This window comes from Penicillium brevicompactum (genome assembly GCF_028827555.1).
Source record: "Penicillium brevicompactum strain IBT 35665 chromosome Unknown utg000001l_segment0_segment0, whole genome shotgun sequence".
Taxonomy (NCBI): domain Eukaryota; kingdom Fungi; phylum Ascomycota; class Eurotiomycetes; order Eurotiales; family Aspergillaceae; genus Penicillium; species Penicillium brevicompactum.
This window is the reverse complement of record NW_026623203.1, coordinates 3,175,097-3,192,601: the sequence shown is the minus strand read 5'-3', so window position 1 is coordinate 3,192,601 and position 17,505 is coordinate 3,175,097. Positions and strand designations below refer to the sequence as shown.

General features: G+C 51.7%; 10 protein-coding genes across 10 annotated transcripts; 6 read left to right on the top strand and 4 right to left on the bottom strand.

Annotated features, from left to right (window-relative positions):
- Positions 1–610: 610 nt before the first annotated feature.
- Positions 611–1,708, bottom strand: N7506_000996 (uncharacterized protein; the record flags this gene model as incomplete). Its single annotated transcript, XM_056950292.1, has 1 exon — positions 611–1,708. One exon carries the CDS (start codon positions 1,706–1,708, stop codon positions 611–613), a length of 1,098 nt encoding a protein of 365 aa, XP_056816207.1.
- Positions 1,709–1,734: 26 nt separating this feature from the next.
- N7506_000995 (putative COPII vesicles protein Yip3) lies at positions 1,735–2,256 on the bottom strand (the record flags this gene model as incomplete). Its single annotated transcript, XM_056950291.1, has 1 exon — positions 1,735–2,256. One exon carries the CDS (start codon positions 2,254–2,256, stop codon positions 1,735–1,737), a length of 522 nt encoding a protein of 173 aa, XP_056816206.1.
- Positions 2,257–2,910: 654 nt separating this feature from the next.
- N7506_000994 (uncharacterized protein) lies at positions 2,911–4,185 on the top strand (the record flags this gene model as incomplete). The annotated part of the gene is made up of 3 exons (XM_056950290.1): positions 2,911–2,980; positions 3,035–3,100; positions 3,152–4,185. 3 exons carry the CDS (start codon positions 2,911–2,913, stop codon positions 4,183–4,185), a joined length of 1,170 nt encoding a protein of 389 aa, XP_056816205.1.
- Positions 4,186–4,834: 649 nt separating this feature from the next.
- Positions 4,835–5,359, bottom strand: N7506_000993 (uncharacterized protein; the record flags this gene model as incomplete). The annotated part of the gene is made up of 1 exon (XM_056950289.1): positions 4,835–5,359. One exon carries the CDS (start codon positions 5,357–5,359, stop codon positions 4,835–4,837), a length of 525 nt encoding a protein of 174 aa, XP_056816204.1.
- A 693-nt stretch (positions 5,360–6,052) lies between these two features.
- On the top strand, positions 6,053–6,851 carry N7506_000992 (putative DnaJ chaperone (Caj1); the record flags this gene model as incomplete). Its single annotated transcript, XM_056950288.1, has 4 exons — positions 6,053–6,059; positions 6,109–6,120; positions 6,169–6,229; positions 6,281–6,851. 4 exons carry the CDS (start codon positions 6,053–6,055, stop codon positions 6,849–6,851), a joined length of 651 nt encoding a protein of 216 aa, XP_056816203.1.
- A 447-nt stretch (positions 6,852–7,298) lies between these two features.
- On the top strand, positions 7,299–8,328 carry sec53 (phosphomannomutase SEC53; the record flags this gene model as incomplete). Its single annotated transcript, XM_056950287.1, has 5 exons — positions 7,299–7,400; positions 7,454–7,516; positions 7,564–7,880; positions 7,949–8,023; positions 8,079–8,328. The coding sequence occupies 5 exons, from the start codon at positions 7,299–7,301 to the stop codon at positions 8,326–8,328; spliced, it is 807 nt and encodes a 268-aa protein (XP_056816202.1).
- A 294-nt stretch (positions 8,329–8,622) lies between these two features.
- N7506_000990 (CCDC90 family protein) lies at positions 8,623–9,582 on the top strand (the record flags this gene model as incomplete). Its single annotated transcript, XM_056950286.1, has 2 exons — positions 8,623–9,136; positions 9,191–9,582. 2 exons carry the CDS (start codon positions 8,623–8,625, stop codon positions 9,580–9,582), a joined length of 906 nt encoding a protein of 301 aa, XP_056816201.1.
- Positions 9,583–9,920: 338 nt separating this feature from the next.
- N7506_000989 (uncharacterized protein) lies at positions 9,921–11,772 on the top strand (the record flags this gene model as incomplete). The annotated part of the gene is made up of 2 exons (XM_056950285.1): positions 9,921–10,184; positions 10,246–11,772. The coding sequence occupies 2 exons, from the start codon at positions 9,921–9,923 to the stop codon at positions 11,770–11,772; spliced, it is 1,791 nt and encodes a 596-aa protein (XP_056816200.1).
- Positions 11,773–11,782: 10 nt separating this feature from the next.
- Positions 11,783–12,329, bottom strand: N7506_000988 (uncharacterized protein; the record flags this gene model as incomplete). Its single annotated transcript, XM_056950284.1, has 2 exons — positions 11,783–12,259; positions 12,285–12,329. The coding sequence occupies 2 exons, from the start codon at positions 12,327–12,329 to the stop codon at positions 11,783–11,785; spliced, it is 522 nt and encodes a 173-aa protein (XP_056816199.1).
- Positions 12,330–12,853: 524 nt separating this feature from the next.
- N7506_000987 (uncharacterized protein) lies at positions 12,854–17,450 on the top strand (the record flags this gene model as incomplete). Its single annotated transcript, XM_056950283.1, has 5 exons — positions 12,854–12,887; positions 12,948–13,132; positions 13,197–16,374; positions 16,576–16,880; positions 16,929–17,450. 5 exons carry the CDS (start codon positions 12,854–12,856, stop codon positions 17,448–17,450), a joined length of 4,224 nt encoding a protein of 1,407 aa, XP_056816198.1.
- Between the last annotated feature and the right edge of the window lie 55 nt (positions 17,451–17,505).

Sequence of the window (17,505 nt, the reverse complement as noted above, 5' to 3'; positions counted from 1 at the left end):
ATGGCAAATTCCAACAAGAGGGCCTAAGTGGTCAGCACCCGTCCAGGAGGTACAGTAGTGAGTGAAAATCGTGAAGAATAGAAGATGTTGAGTCCTGATATCAAAGACTTTTAATAAAATACTCGACGTCATAGTCGTGCCAAGGCAGCGAAGAAAACTCCACAGCCTACGTCCTCGATAGGCGCTCTATGTTACCCCTTTTAGTATAGTTTGGTACTAGGATTTATAATTATACTAATTATACCAATTATACCAATTAATCAGATTTTGAAGGAAGATCTTCGGTGGCTGGGCTTACTTACGCAGCCTCCAAGCCATGGAGCCGCTCCGTTTTACCTTAATCGGCTTCGGGATCGGAACCATGGCGCCCCGCGATCCGCGAACGTTTGTGAACGACTTCAAACTTTGGAAATGCTCATGTCATTCTTTGCTAATTCCATACAGTAAGTCTAGACAAGTATTGATATTCACTATGACCCGGTCTATCAAAAACGCCGTCGCATTACGGAGATCCGCATTGGTGGAATCAAAGCACGTAAAACAGTAAAAAAGCAAGAAGCCAGAGACCAGAGACCAGACCGAAAAAGAATTTTTGTGTATAGGAGAGACTTCAACGACTCGTTCGTTTGCGAGTCCCACGACTTCCCCCAGAGACTGTACGCTTCTGCGTGGGTGCCTGACGCTCCGCCACCTTGGCCACCTTGGCCACCTTCACGATCTGCACGTCGTCATCACTGCTTGAAGCCTCGCTGGAGTCATCTGACTCTGCCGCAGCTGGAGCCGGTGCTTCCTGTAACTGCACGGAGCTTTGGGAAGTGCGTCTGCGAGTGGGTGACTGATAGGCCTGATAAGGAGAGCCAGGGAATGACATTCGATTCTGAGGGCCGACGCGAAGATCAGTGGGGAGCTGCGGCTGATAAGGCGCATTTTCCCCGAACGGGCTCAACTGCATGGGATTGTAGTATGGCGGAGCCCACGAAGGGTCATCCGGCAGCGGCCGTTGGTATGCGGCCGGCGGCTGCATGGACTGTGGCCGGCCATTCGACATGAAGCGTTCGGGGGAGTATGGCGGGTAGGTAGGGCGGAGCGGAGAGCCAGATTGCTGTGGCCGAAGAGATTGTGTGGTCGGGGTGCGTGGACGAACAGACGAGGAGCTGGAAGGCCGACTAGCTGCACCCGTTCCACGGGCCCAACCGTGTGCATCCGGCGCAAAGGATGGGTAGGCGGCTGGTTGTTCTGGCACTGCGCTGCGCCGCGAGGAGGGTCGGGAGGCCGCTTGCTTGGGACGCCGAGAAGCCCCCTCGCCCTGCTGGCGCTTCCGTTCGAGGGCATCCAGCTCACGCTTCGACAGTCGAACATTCTTCTGTCCGAGCATTTGCGCGCGACGGATCCGTTCCAGCGCGTGATCCACCAATTGATCTTCCTTGTCCCGCATGGCCAGTTGGACCGCAAAGGCCACGGTGCCGTCTTCGTGATCGTATAGATCGAAGTCTGCCCCATCCACCGAGTCGTTGTCGTCCGTCAAATCCTCATACTCCGCACGCCGGCGCGCCACCCGTCCATAGTCCTGCCGTCTTCCGCTCCGCACCAACTCCCGCCCGTACGCATCCCCGTCGCTGTCCACCTCCTCCACACGAGTCTCATCCCACGCGCGTCCCCTATTGTCTCTCCCCAGTCGTGCCCCCGGTGGTCTTCCCCATGAGGGCATATCAAAAGGAGCTCGCGGTCGACCACCTAGACCGCCTCCTCGGAAAAAGCATTCTCGATCGGCTTATCCAGCAACGCAGCGTGGCCGAAGACGGTCACACCGGTAGCACCGATCAGCCACAGACCTGTGGCGAAGGGTGAGGCCCAGATACCAACGGGGATGCCGATGACGAGCAGTCCGGTGTAGAGCTGGGAGGTTGTGAAGCGGGCGAAGCCCAGGTCCAGGTCGCGGCCTTGGAGCATGCCGATTCCGTAGAGACCACCGCCGATGAAGATCATGTCGAAGAGCAGGGTGAGGTTGGTCAGCAGGCAGTAGATGCTGAGCATAACAAAGACGACGGCATAGTTGCTGGAGAAGTAGGACAGATTGTAGTTGACACGGCTTTGAGCTTCAGCAAAGTTGGCGGGCTTGGACACGCGCTTGACGTCGAGGAATTCGGAGACGGGACGCAGGTTGGCGAATCGCGAGCTCAGAGAGGTGCTGCGGAGGCTGTTGAAGCGGTCACCGAAGCGCGAAGTGATCGCATCGATGGGGATGGAGATGGCCATTCTGTCAAGAAGAGGATGAAAAGAAGAAGGGGTTGAGGATTGAGTAATAAAAGTGAGTGAAGAGAGATGGGACAGGTCAGAAACGAAAGATGTGAAGATCGGGACTTTTTTGCCAGGACGTTTCAGGCCCCTTTCGGATTTCAGGCAGGCGCGGAGAGTCAAGGTGGCCTGAAGGACTTGACAATTGACTCGTACTTTTGCCTCTTTTTTTGTTTTCGAGCTTCGAGTTTCAACTTTTTAGGTAGACACAATTGTTTTTGTTTTTTTCTTGGGCTAATAATAGCAATTCCCCTGATCCGGCCCTGGAGTTCGGAGGTTCAAGGCAACACTGTCTCCATAGCTGCTCCGGATACAGAAGAGCTGCCCATAAACTCTCAGAATTACTCGGAATAGCCTCTAGTTATATATACATTTTACGCTCAGATCCAAACATGCAGAACCCCCTCACAGGAAGCAAACCCCCAGAAACAAGACAGCAAATGCAGCCAACACCCCGTCATCGATTGGGCCACGTTGGACTTAAAGGTGGAGCGGAAAGTGCCCGACCGCTTTTTCCTCGTCCTCCACTGATCTGACCTGCTTATTCGCGTTCCAAGCTGGTTCTAGCCACAACACACTCATTCTGGGCTCCGCGGCATTGACCGCTCCATCATCATGAAGCCTTTCGCTCTTTTCCTTTCCCTCTTCGTCTTCTTCGGCCTGGTCGCCGCTTGGTCCAAAGAAGGTTAATTTACACCGTGACCTCTTACCTCCTATACCAAACACTGACCCTTTCCAGACTATGAGATCTTCGGCCTTCAGAATGATGTCGCTACCTACGAGGGCGCGAACGTGACCTTCTACGGTACGAATCAATTCCCCCTCCCCTAGAGATATCTGACCTAACCACCTGCAGACTTCCTCGAGATCCGCCCCAATGCCAATCAAGAACAGATCACCAAAGCCTACCGCAAGAAGTCTCGCACCATTCACCCCGACAAGGTCAAGCGCGCCTTCATCGCCAATTACTCCAAGGACAAGAGCAAGGCCAAGTCCAACCAGGGCGTCAACGTGAACAAGGGTCCCTCCCAGCGTGAAATCGATGCCGCCACCAAGAACGCCCACGCCCGCTCCACCCGCCTCAACCTCGTTGCCAATGTCCTGCGTGGGCCCGGCCGCGAGCGCTACGACCGTTTCCTCAAGAACGGCTTCCCCCTGTGGAAGGGCACCGGATACTACTACTCGCGCTTCCGTCCCGGTCTGGGCTCCGTGCTGGCCGGTCTGTTCCTGGTCTTCGGCGGTGGCGCACACTACGCCGCGTTGATTCTCGGCTGGAAGCGCCAGCGCGAATTCGTCGATCGCTACATCCGACAGGCTCGTCGCGCTGCCTGGGGTGATGATATCGGTGTTCGCGGTATCCCTGGACTCGATGCTGCCGCTGAGGCTCCTGCGCCTGCGCCTGAGGAGGGTGCCGGTGCAGTTGCTGTTAACCGTCGCCAGAAGCGCATGATGGACAAGGAGAACAAGAAGGATAAGAAGGGTGGTCGGGCTGGTGCTCGTGCCTCTGGTACTTCGACTCCTACTGAGCAGCCTGCCAGCACTGAGCGTGCTAGCACTGGTGAGCGGAAGCGCGTTGTTGCCGAGAACGGCAAGACGCTGATCGTTGACTCTGTTGGAAATGTGTTCCTGGAGGAGCAGAACGAGGATGGCGAGCGCCAGGAGTTCCTTTTGGATATTGATCAGATTGAGCGCCCCGGTATTGGTCAGACCATGGTCTTCCAGCTTCCTCTCTGGGCCTTCAACCGTACCGTCGGTCGGGTGTTGGGAACATCCCCCGCTGAAGTCGACGTGGATTCTGATGAGGTGGAGGAACCTGTTGAGGAAGCTGAGACTACTGCTACCTCCAACGCTCGTTCTCGCAAGCGCGGCAAGCGCTCCCAGCGATCATGAGCGTGGGTTTCATTGCCTGTTGATGCCGATATCCCTACCCCCAAAAGTGTTGGCTTTGCTATAGAACTACCAAATCAGCAACACCCAGCTAGATTAAAATGTACACATACTTTCAATTGAAACAAGGTCTTGATGTCACTAGGCAATATCGTAGACTGTGGCCGCTATCAAGTGGGATTGCTGTTTGCAACCTTGGAAGTGGTTTGTCTTCTCTACGTGGCACGGATGGATTTGTCGCCAGGTCAATAGTTCGTTGGCGGGTCCTCAGGGGCCGCATAGTGGTGCAGGTATTACCTGCGGTGTACAGCTGTCCGGACTTGGGCACCCATACGTGATTAGCCTACTAAATAAAAAGGGACCTCCACTCCAGTGGTCCGACACGTTGGGTCAAATATTTTCATTTCGAGGTCGTTCATAATGAACAGCTTTTTCAGACGCAACGTGAAAGCAAGATAACAGGAAAGACGAGATCTATCGAGTCCCAGATAGCCTCCCAGTACACAGCACAACACCGGATCGAGAACGCAGAGAAAGGAAAACATCGGAGTATCGAAAAGAAAAGGCATAACAAATGGCGCGGTCGGTATATCGTGATGATCATTAAGTGTCGCAGAGCAAAGAGCAGACAAAAGCCGGGGAGGCTTCATGTCTAAGCAAACATCTTGGCGATGCTCATGAGGCTGTTGATGTTCTCAGAGATGCCACGGCCACCGGCCTCAGCATATCCAGCAGGCTTCGGCACACTACCACCCAAAGCGGAGATCACAGCATGCGGCAGCCGAATGCCAATCAAGCCCAGCAGCTTCGGCAGAACACCGCTGGTCAACAGAGGCACAATGACCATCATGAACACCTTCATCGGGTTGCGGCGCATGTACCGATAAATGTCACGGAACAGCTTCTTGATGTCGCGGATCATACGCTGCACGAAGCCCTCACGGGGTCGGGCGCGTCGAGAAGACGAGGAGAACGAGGAGAAGACAGAAGGGCTTGCTCGGCCGCCTGTTCGACTCCCGCCCAGTCCACCGCCGAGTCCGGTGAAGAAGGTTGGCGCCGAGTGTCGCGAGTGGTGAGTGGAAAACCCGGACTTGTGTTCGGACTTGTGGTGTGTTGGCGACCGCCGGCGTGTATAGCCTGCTGAGGAAACGGACGATTTACCGTCGAACCAACCCATTGTTGCTGATGGTGCGCTTGAAGAGTTGGTGAGAAGCGAGGGGAGCTGGATTGTTGATACGGGATTGGAATTTCTAATTGGCTTTTGTGTCCTTTTGTGTGCTCTGCCCCTGGGACTTTTTTTTTTTTTTCACCCTGCTGTGTGGCAATTCAAAATTCAAAGATGGAAAGAGTCAGGACGCAGGTCAGCCACTAGCAGCTGCAGCAATGCGGATTGTGTGAGGTCTAGGCCGAGACGTGCACCTGCTCCACCGATTTCATGCAGGAAATTAGTCGTTGACAGGTGGCCACTGAACAATTGGTCTGTATGGAGTACGCAGGAGGAGGTTGCTTGTTAACAGATGTTTCAAGCACGACCAGAGGACTGAAAACCCCCCTGGCGGGGAGGGTGGCTGGGCTGAACCTAATCCCGAACACTTCTCAGACATGTCGAGGCTAGTCTCCTTTGGTATCGCAGTGTAGAACAATATGGAGTATGGACTTCAAACATGTTGAAGTGTGATGCCCAAGTAGTAAGTACGAGTACTTTTGCATCGTCATCAATGTAATTAGTTCCATAGTTAAATTGAAAGTCACTTGAACCATGGTACATTGTAAATAATCTGCCTGAGGCGCGAACGACGTCACTGCCTGTGATTCCAACTCCATGATTGATCTTCTACTCTGTTCACTTTCCTTTTAAACCTCAATCAAGATGTCAAGTAAGTTGAGACCCAACAAGTTTCGCTCGGCGTACTAACCTCTTTACAGGCCCCGACTACTGTAAGTCACCGGTTTAGCACTAAAACCACCTCTACTAACACTGATCAGACAAGATCTTGGGCATCACCCAAGATGCGACCCAACAACAGATCCGCACTGCCTACAAGAGGTACGAAAAAGTCACACCATATCAACATCTAGACCACTCTAACATCCACAGGGAATCACTAAAGTCCCACCCGGATCGAGTCCCCGCCGACTCCCCGGAGCGACCAGCCCGCACCAGGAAATTCCAAGACATCAACGACGCCTACTACACCTTATCTGACTCCACACGTCGTCGCGACTATGACTCCACTCGAGCCTTCGAGGCCGAGACCGAGACTGAAGCGGAGGAGGAGGTCCCGCACGGTGGATTTTCCTGGTCTAACTTTGGCTTCGGTGGTAGTCGCGACGATCGCGACAGCGACCAGTTCGGATCGGTGTTTGAGGAGATGCTGCGGGAGGAAGGTCTCGCCGAGGAGAATGATGGAGAGGGCGGCAGGAGAACACGCCCGACTGGGAGATTCTGGGCTCTCGTTGGTGGTGTCAGTGGGGGCGCGATGGGTTTCATCGTTGGCAACTTCCCTGGTGCCGTTGCCGGTGCTGTCGCGGGCAACCGTCTTGGTGCTGTCAGAGATGCAAAGGGGAAGAGTGTCTACGAGGTTTTCTTGGACCTCCCGACGCCCGACCGGACGAGGCTACTGAGTGAGCTGGCGGCGAAGGTCTTCCAGTCTACTATGGGTCACTGAGCTGGTTCGGTTTGGGCGTTGGGTGTGAGAATTGATTGTTGGGTGTGTCTAATCTAGCTAATATGTAGGCCATTTGATGCACATACAGAAAGGCAAAGGAAATACATACATTGTTTCATATACATCTACTTCCGATATATTAACCCCTCTATCTCTTATCGATAACAGCTACTCCAGCGAGTGAGCCCAAGCACTCCAGGGCTACAACATGCCCAGGTGGTCAATGGACACTTGAAAAGGACACGAGGACGACCCTAATTTTTGAGTCAATCATAAAGCCAAATCGTGAATGAGACAGTCCAGGTGGCCTTCTGCTTCTGGACGCCCGCGCTAACGATCCCGCCATTGCTCACCGCTTGCGGCCAAAAAGGCCCCTCTGTCTATTTACCCCCCGAGGTGTTGGTGAATTTCGCATTGACCAATCTCTTGCTCAACACTCTATCCAACATGACTGAAGCTGCCAGCGTTTACCCATCCTTGGTGGATCGTCCCATCAAGAACACTGTTGTCCTGTTCGATGTTGACGAGACCCTCACACCCGCTAGACGAGTACGTTTCAATAATCACTTTGCGCAATCGGTTGCTAACAATTGCTTCTCTAGCATGCCTCCACTGAGATGCTTGAGCTTCTCTCTCGCCTCCGCCACAAGACCGCCATTGGATTCGTTCGTCTCCCAATCAATCAGTTGAAACGGTCTCTAACGTGACTCAGGTCGGCGGCTCGAACCTCGTGAAGCAACAAGAACAGCTCGGCTCCCCTAACGTTGATGTCACCTCCCTCTTTGATTTCTGCTTCTCTGAGAACGGTCTCACTGCATTCCGTCTCGGCAAAACCCTCGCCAGCAACAACTTCATCCAATGGCTTGGTGAAGACAAGTACCAGGCGCTGGTCGACTTTGTCCTCAAGTACATTGCGAACACCAAGCTGCCCCGCAAGCGCGGTACTTTCGTCGAGTTCCGCAATGGAATGGTTAACATCAGCCCTGTTGGCCGTGCTGCTAGCATCGAGGAGCGTGACGAGTTCGAAGCGTATGTTCCTATATCCTGGCTGCCTTTGGGACCTTGAAAGTGTATGAAATGCTGACTGGTCTGCATAGTTTTGATAAGATCCACAATGTCAGAAAGAACCTCGTGGAATTGTTGAAGAAGGAATTCCCCGACTATGGTCTCACGTGAGTTAGCATTCATCTTTTCTCTACAACGGTTCATACTGACCAAAGGCATTAGTTACTCCATCGGTGGCCAGATCTCCTTTGACGTCTTCCCCACCGGTTGGGACAAGACTTACTGCCTGCAGCACATTGAAGCCGAGAAGGGTATCACCGGCATCGAATACACGACTATTCACTTCTTCGGTGATAAGACTTTTGTCGGAGGCAACGATTATGAAATCTACGAAGATTCCCGAACCATCGGACACTCCGTCGATGGCCCCGAGGATACCATCAAGCAGCTGAAGGAGCTGTTCGACCTATAGATTCAAGGTTATATCATGGAATTGTGATAGCGTTCTCCTGCGGTTGATATGTGGCCAAATTTGCAAGATTGGTTTCAAATAGAACAAATCCTGCATTCTGCAATCCATACTCCGTACTCCTTAAGTCCGTACTCCGTACTGGATGGGGCCGACGGGAAACTGTCGATCGTCAGGGCTTCCCGATTTTTTTAGTCATCCTCCGATTGGGCCCCGGGGCCCCGGCCGCCTGTGACCTTTCGTTCCTTTCGAGAACATCTTTAAATCCATACCACCAAAACTCGGCTTGTCATCCGCATGGCATCACAAAAGCACGTCGCGGAGGTTCCGCGCACCATCCTTCCTCGCTTGACCTGGAATAGCTCCTCCTCCCGGCCTTCGATCACCGTATCCCACTATCCCGCGCTCGGTCGAAAGCGCCCACTCTCCCAAGGCTGGACTCCTTTAAAACGAACAATCCACTCATCGAACTCGTCCTTCCAACATTCACACATCGCTTCCACCTCCTCTCGAACCTTCATCTCCAGCGCTCTCGTTTCCCGACAGCCCTCTCCTACCAAGCCGAACACCCAGAACACAAACCCCATCCGACACAATGGAGTATATGTCGCAACCTTCAATCCAGCTCGTCGCGCGTTCCATGCGACCCCTGCTCGCCCTAGAGACCACCACTTTGATACCTTAAAGTTCGTCAAGCGCCTCCAAACCGAGGGTTTCAGCGAGGAACAATCCGTGGCCATGATGCGGGTCCTGAATGATATCATCCAAGAATCGATCCAAAACCTGACTCGAACAATGGTCCTCCGAGAAGGTACGGCCCTATGACGGCACTACACTAATTGTCTGTCACTAACACCCGTTCCAGATTCGGAACGATCAACATACACACAAAAGGTCGATTTCGCCAAACTCCGCTCCGAACTCCTCAACTCAGACTCCACCGAGGCGCATGCCACCCGCTCACAACATGAGAAGATCACAGCGGATCTTGCGAAGCTCAACTCGCGACTCCGCGATGAGATCGGCCGCACGCAGGCTTCCGTCCGGCTAGATCTGAACCTGGAGAAGGGTCGGATTCGTGAAGAAGCCAACAGTCAGGAGATGCGGATCAAGGAGACTGAAACGCGCATTGAACAGGAGGTCGCTGGGTTAAGAGAGCGAGTGGAGGCTGTCAAGTTCTCGACTTTGCAATGGCTTATGGGTGTTTGCACCGGTACCGCTGCTCTTATTCTTGGTGCCTGGCGTCTGTTTATGTAGTGGCATTGGGTCCGCACTTGCATTGGATATGGAGTGATTTGTTTTGGTTACATCAGACGCTGTCTGACAATTTTCTTTTCTTTTGTACACATACTCTCTGCTCGTCTAGCTTTGCTGAATATCTAGACTCCAAGGAATTTTTCTCACCTTTGATTTATAAGATCCTCCAGGCTTGTGGTTTCCCCTTTTCATGCTCCCTTCCATTTACAGTTGTGGCTTGGCTTAGTTCTTTCCTCAACAGTGCTACTAGCCATGACCTCCGCTGGAAGTTCCCTGCGCAGAATATCTATTCTCGACTGGCGATACTTCTGACTCCTCAAGGGCTTTCCATGCCCAAAATGAAATGCCGCAGTTTTAAATATTCGTGGGACCGCCGAACCACCGAGCGCTTGTTCTGGGCATGCATATTTGCGCTCCTATTCGCGAGCATAGTCGTGTTCACCATCTCCTCCTACTTTGTGGCGTCTAGTCTGACCAGGGTTTCTGATTCTTCGCCATCCGTCCCGACTTCAGAATTGCAGGACGTGTTCCAGATCTACCATTCTGTTTCTCTTAAAGCTGGTGGAAACACAGGCTGCGATGATGTGCTGCTCGTGGATCATGTATTCGGGGCAAGTTACGGAGCCCCGTTTGTCGGCAAGAATTTCGAAAATCCATTGATAGGGTATTGAGCTGACTTTCATATCAGGAAATTATGAGCCCCCGAATTGCATGTTTGACACCGTCCGGATCAATCTCACTGTCACTTCCCGGGGAAGACAATTCGATCGATTGGCCTCGTTGTATCTCGGGGACATCGAGGTGTTCCGGACTTCAACAGCAGAGCCGACGGAGGATGGGATTGTATGGACTTATATGAAAGAGATGTCACAGTACAACTCGCTATGGAAGAGCCCTCAAACACTCATATTCGATTTGGACAATCTCATTACTGACTTATACACCGGATCGTTCAATGTCATACTGACGGCACGGTTTTCATACGAAGACAACGTCAGAACAGCAGACCTCATACTTCCGATCTCGGCCCAGAGGTCAGCTTTCCACAATGCGAGTGCTTTCCAAATCCCTTCAGACAACACCACGGTCATTCATACGATCCCAGAAAGGGCATATCGTGCAGTCGTTTCGATATTTGCGTGTGGACAATCGCAAGAAGAGTTCTGGTGGGAAAATGTCTTCTCCCAGGACACTCGAGCCTTTGAGAAGACCGTGATAGAGGTGTACGGATACACGCCATTTCGTGAGATCCAACTCTATATAGATGGGACTCTTGCAGGAGTTGTTTGGCCGTTTCCGATGATTTTCACCGGTGGGATAGCTGCGGTATTCTGGAGTCCCCTTGTTGGCATCGACGCTTTCGATTTCCGTCAGCCCGAGATTGACATTTCCCCATTCCTGCCTATGATACAAGACGGCGAGCAGCATTCGTTTGAGATTCGAGTCACCGGACTAGATGTCTCAGCGGACGGAAATGTCGCATTCTCAAACATGGTGAACTCTTACTGGACTATCACAGGGAACATATTCCTTTACTTTGATGATCGGTCTTCAGGTGCGGATAAGATTGTTTCCGAGAGCAAGCCACCTGATGTGGATGCCCCGATGCCAGCTTTCGCCGTGACTCGAAACCTGACCCGAAATCAAACCGGTGAAACCGACTCGCTATCATATTCGATGACCGTTGAGAGATCTTTCAGGGCAACCTCATCCTTGCATTCGTGGTCTCAGAAATATTATTTCTCTCATCAGGGTCTACTCAGCTATCAAGGACGTGTCCAGATCAACACACAACTCACTGCTGGCAATCACACTGTCACCAATTTTGGTAACACACTTGTTTCAGATAGTGTGATATTCAGGTACCCTTTGCATGTCAATGCATCACTTGGTTCGTCGGATAATGGATCTTTGGCCGAGTATCATATGCAGAGAGGCCTTGATATTGAACGCACAGGAGGACCCGATTTTTCCACATTTACCATGGGCACAGGGCCATCTTATCTGCACACGAGCCAGGCTGGTACTGCATGGAAGAATGCTGTTACCAGACAGGGTATGACCTCCTGGGGTGATACGCATCATGTGTTTGAGAGTGAGATGGGTGGCCAAAGGTTCCAACGAAATGTCTTCGCTTCAAACGGGAGTATCGTGAAAGACACAAACCCTCAAAGTAGACACTCCAGTTGACCAAAATTCGCTACCCGGAACATTCTTCTCTGTCCTCGTAGGTGGGACCCAGGGGCGCCCTCCATTCATAGGATTGGCCAATATGGACGTTGGCCCAACACGAATTTTCTTTCAGCGTGGCATCGGAAACATTGGCAATCTCCAATATATCCTCTAGCGGCTGCCGAGAACGACGGATTGCCCGTCCACACTGGTCGAACCACATCACGAGAACAATTCCTGCGTCGGAGCCTCCGGGAACAGGGGTTGTTGCATCGACGATATGGACGCGTCCTGCAACTAGTCGCATGTGGTAGTCTGAATAAAATTCTGACCACGGGTTTTTATCCTCCTTGTCGTAGCCACTTTGTTCCGCAGCCTGAGGGCCAAGGCTTGCGGCCTCGATTCCATCTCGTAGGGCCTCTCTGACATACTCTTTGTATTCTTCAGCAGGGCAAGTACAGTCGAGCAGCTGTGGCAGACGAAGGAAAATCTTCTCCCAGCCGGACTGAAGTTATTCAGCTTTATCCAACATAAGAGCTTCCTTTCTTATATGTATTGTATCCTTTATCATGCATGACTGCCCATGTGGCATTTGATGGTGTTGGTAGTATTTATAGCGGTCCAGACATGAGTGAGCACCCTACTCAAGCATATTTGATCTTTTGGCGTAGCGTTCGCATGCCCGGGTGCATGCTCCGAACAGTATCCCTAGCTAGTACTAAGACTTCCCTCTTTGTCGGAAGCTTTTTAATCGCAGGGAGCTCTGCCTTTCGCTGTACAACCAAGCCTGGTGCCTAAGAGGGGTGCCTTTTTGTGTATATTGAGGGGCGTGGTAAAATCCACTGGGCGTTTTTGAAGGTCCCGAGGGTCCTGACTCCGTATGAAGTTGATGCCCAGCCCTGGAGGGTAGCCCAGGTGCATGCAAAACAGCGGTATGACGTTGATTGGCGGAACCGAATACTTCCTGCAGCTTCGGATTTATAATTAGCCGTATCTTATCGTCACGAGTCGATAAGCGCGATAAGATTGGGTACTCCGCGCATCATAATCGCGCCTTCATTGCTCTCCAACTCCATGTGGCAACGCTGCATTGAACAGCATGACGGTCCTCGTGGGAGAGGCAATTCTGCCAGGTACGGATGCATTACTAGTCGCTGACCCTCCGTGATGATCATACTGACACCCCTCGACAGACAATGCTCTAAAGTCTATACTTCCGGTATTTCAGCAATGCGAAACCGCCAGTGACGATGCCCCTCCTACCAAACGGCGCAAGGTTGTTAAAGCTGGACAATGGAGTCTCTCTCAAGAAAATGGTGTCACGGATACAGGGATTCCTCTGGGTTATATTCCATTGGCACGATTGACTTTGCGCATTGTAAGTTGGATGACGAGAGCTCATATCCAGGGACGTAGTACTGACCAATGACACCGGCGGACAGAAAATCCCAGACACTCTTTTACACCACTACCACTCGCTCAAAAAGGACTCTCGGTTTCCTGTTCTTGTCACAGCCAATTCAGGCCTTCAACAGATGGGTGGCAAGTCGTCTTGCATGCAACTCGAACTGTTCGACTATGAGAAGAAGCAGCTCCTCTCCTATTCATGTCACGATGCCGCGTTATTTGATCTCATTCGACAAATTGAGCTTGCAAGCAAGTTGACACCAGCAGAGCGTGCTTCGAAGCGTGATCCAATTGCCTGCTATCAAGCGCATTTACATGCGTTTCCTGAGAGTGAATATTTGAACCTGGAGGTAGTCACTCTCTGGGCAGATTCCCCGGAATCTCCAGATGTCAAGTCCATGCAAGACTCGGTTTTAGAAGCTTTCACAGAGTATGTGCTTCAAGAGGGCTCTCGCTTGTCGAGCATCCCCGCGCAGAGTAATCGCCGGGAAGCAATGATGGGAGTGTATCGTGAATGGTCTCCTCGCGAGTTTTATGACAGCGTTCACGTTCCTCAAACTCCAGATACAACAGCAGCAGGCCTCAAATGTCCCGGTGTCGATTGCGAGCTTTTCCCGTTCCAAAAGCGCGCAGTTCGATGGTTGTTACAGCGAGAAGGGAAGGATATTCAACAAGATGGGCAATTAATTCCCATGAAATCAGAAGCGGATGGCCTGCCGGCGTCATTTCATTGTCGGGAAGATGCCGATGGCAAGACTTATTACTTCAGTCAACTTTTCATGACTTTAATCAGAGACACGTCAGCGTGGTTTGATGCTGCTCATCATTTGAGAGGCGGGATCCTTGCAGAGGAAATGGGCCTGGGAAAGACCGTTGAAGTCATTGCCTTGATATGTTTGAATCGTCGAGCTGCGACACCCAAGGTCGATCCTGAGGGCCCCAAGGCTTCCGGGGCAACTTTAATCATTACACCACCAGCAATCCTTGAACAATGGAAACAAGAGCTGAATCGACATGCTCCTTCTTTGAGCGTGCATCATTACACCGGCATCAAACGCAATGTTCCTACCAGGCGTGGCCAAGAAGCAGCCGACGACGACATGTTGATGAATGAACTTGCCGAATTTGATGTCGTCCTTACAACTTACAACGTCATTTCTAAGGAAATTCACTACGCCGGCGCCGCCCCAGAACGGAATTTGCGTCACGAAAAGCGATTTGAACAGAGAAAAACACCACTGGTTCGCATCTCCTGGTGGCGCGTCTGTCTGGACGAGGCTCAAATGGTTGAAAGTGGGGTCAGCAACGCGGCGCAAGTAGCTCGTTTGATTCCCCGGGAGAACGCTTGGGCAGTTACTGGCACTCCACTGCGCAAGAATATCGACGACCTGTTTGGCCTCTTGCTCTTTCTTCAGTACAGGCCATATTGCTTCTCGAACCCCCTCTGGAAGAGGTTGCATTCGCGCTTTGGGTCAGTCTTGGTTGAAATTATCGGCACGATTGCTCTGCGACACAGTAAGGATCTGGTGCGTGACGAGCTGCGCCTACCACCTCAAAAGCGAGTTGTTATAACTACTCCATTCACTGCGGTCGAAGAGCAACAATACGGTCAACTGTTCGATGAAATGGCCTTGGATTGTGGCCTGGATAATATGGGAGCCCCGCTTCGGGGTGACTGGGACCCGTCTGATCCTAAGACCGTCGAAAAGATGCGGCACTGGTTGACAAGACTCCGCCAAATCTGCCTCCACCCTGAAAGTGGTGGGGGCAAACGCCGAGTTGTTGGTGGAGGCGCTCTGCGGACTGTGGAGGAAGTGCTTGATACTATGATTGAAACCAATGACGCAAACATCCGGGCCGAGGAGCGGACAATTCTTCTCTCTCAACTTAGGCGCGGTCAGCTCCTGGAGAATGCAAAGAGACGCCAAGAAGCTCTCGCTCTTTGGCAGAAAGCATTGGACCGTTCTACTGAACTGGTCAAAATCAGCCGAGAGCAATTGCGTTTGTCTAAAGAGAGAGCTGGCAATGAAGCCGACAGTTTGGTTGAAGACGAGGAAGCGGACAAGAACAGCCTCCTTGGTCAATGCCGGCTCAAGCTTCGAGCGGCACTTGAGGTCCAGCACATTGCAGTGTTCTTTACTGCTAATGCATTTTACCAAATCAAAAGTGACACGAATCTGACCACCCCAGACTCGGATGAGTTCAAAGAACTTCAAAAGCGCGAGGAAGACGCCTATGAGGCTGCCAAGGCTATCAGAAAAGAGATTTTGACGGATGTCTCTCAAAAGGTGGAGCGTCACATGAAAACAGTTAAAGAGAAGGCCAGCAAGAATACCCTTGTGAAGCTACCGAAAATGGATCCGCAGATCTACAGCGGAGGAATTGAGGCTTACAACGTGATCAGCAACTTTGAAGACCTGTGCGATGCGCTTAACAAGCATGCGGAGCAGTACAAGGAATGGCGTGAAATCATGATCCGGCTTGTCACCCAACCATTGATTGATCAAGAAGAGGAAGCAGAGCTCGAGGGAGACGAATACGAGCGGTCAACGAAACATCAAGATGAGATGTATGTCTATATGGAAGCCCTGCGCTCGATTTATGCCGACAGACACGACGCGCTCACTGGCGATAAAAACATCCTCATCTCCCACGAAGTCAAAGCGGGTATCGCCCAAGCTAAAAAGGGAGAAGGACCATCACCTCCGCTGTTTCTTGACATCATGGATATTCGCAACGCGATTCAGCCAGACCCTGAGCTCGGGTCATTCCGTAAGATTATCAGTGAGCTCAGGAGCATTTTGACCACCCTCGAATGGCAGGCGAGCACTGGAAATTCGCGCGCTCGGGCGGAGCATGAGATTGTCGAGATGGTTCTGAAGAACGCAGGCCAGATGATTTCCGATCAACTTAAAGCGTCAAATGGTATGGAGAGAGAGGTCGAGATGTTCCGTGACGCGATGAACAATCGACTTGAATACTATCGCCAGTTGCAGCAGATTTCAGACACCGTTGCGCCATACGACGAGGAGAGCGCGGGTATGCCGCTCAATGATACGCTTTTTGCCGATAAAGTAGCAAATGAGGGACTCATCGAGGGGAGGCTATCTACCTTGAAGTCCAAAGCAAGATATCTACTTCACCTGAAGGAGGATTCCAGTGCCGATGACAGCGCCAGGATATGCATCATCTGTCAGTCTTCATTCGAAGATGGTGAGTATTTTTTTTCCCGACTGTATTGCGTTCTCACTGATACGTCCAGGGGTATTGACTGTATGCGGCCATAAATTTTGCACCGATTGCCTCCGGCTTTGGTGGAATGCGCACCACAATTGTCCAATGTGCAAAAAAGGCTGGTCCTCAAGGATTTTCATCCGATCACATACAAACCGCAGAACCTTTCGGCGCAAGAAGAAGACTCGCATGCCAAGCCGAATGCGACAGGCCATTCTCAAAATGCTATTTACAGCGATATTAGCTCTGGGCTTATGAGCGAGATCAAAAACGTGGAGCTGAAGGATTCGTTTGGAACCAAGATCGACACACTGGCCCGACATATAATTTGGCTGCGGGCGCACGACCCGGGAGCCAAGTCTATTGTCTTCTCTCAGTATAGGAGTTTCGTCGAAGTGTTGCAGACGGCGTTCGCTCGCTTTGACATTGGTAGCACTACGGTGGACCACAAGAATGGCATTGAGATGTTCAAGACGGATCCAAGGGTATGTATGCACTCTCGCCATATAATTGTGACTTACTAACCTATACAGATTGAATGCTTCTTGCTTCATGGCAAAGCGCAATCATCCGGGCTGACTTTGATCAATGCAACTCATGTCTTCCTGTGCGAGCCGCTCATCAACACAGCGATAGAGCTGCAAGCGATTGCTCGAGTGCACCGTATCGGTCAGCACCGGCCAACTACCGTATGGATGTACCTTGTTTCCGGGACAGTGGAAGAGTCTATCTACGAGCTCTCGGTCACGCGCCGACTGGCCCATATCATCGAAAAAGAGAAGCGTGAAAATGCCCCGCGAGCTCACACTGGTGCTGTTGTCCAGGACTTGACGGAGACGGCCATCGACTCTGCCAACTCCATGGAAATCCAAGACTCCCGCCTTGGGAGCTTGATGCAGAGCGACGGAGAGCTAGTGAAGAAGGATGACCTCTGGCAATGCCTATTCGGCAACATCAAACAGGGAGATGGCAATGATCGCTCAACCGATGTTGAGAGAGAAGTTGGCCGGTTTTTGAGAGGAGAGGCCGCCCAGCAGAGAACAAGCGGGCATTAGCTTTAATTAATTTAGAATAGTCTCAATGTACGATGTTAGTACGCCCAGGCGGTCC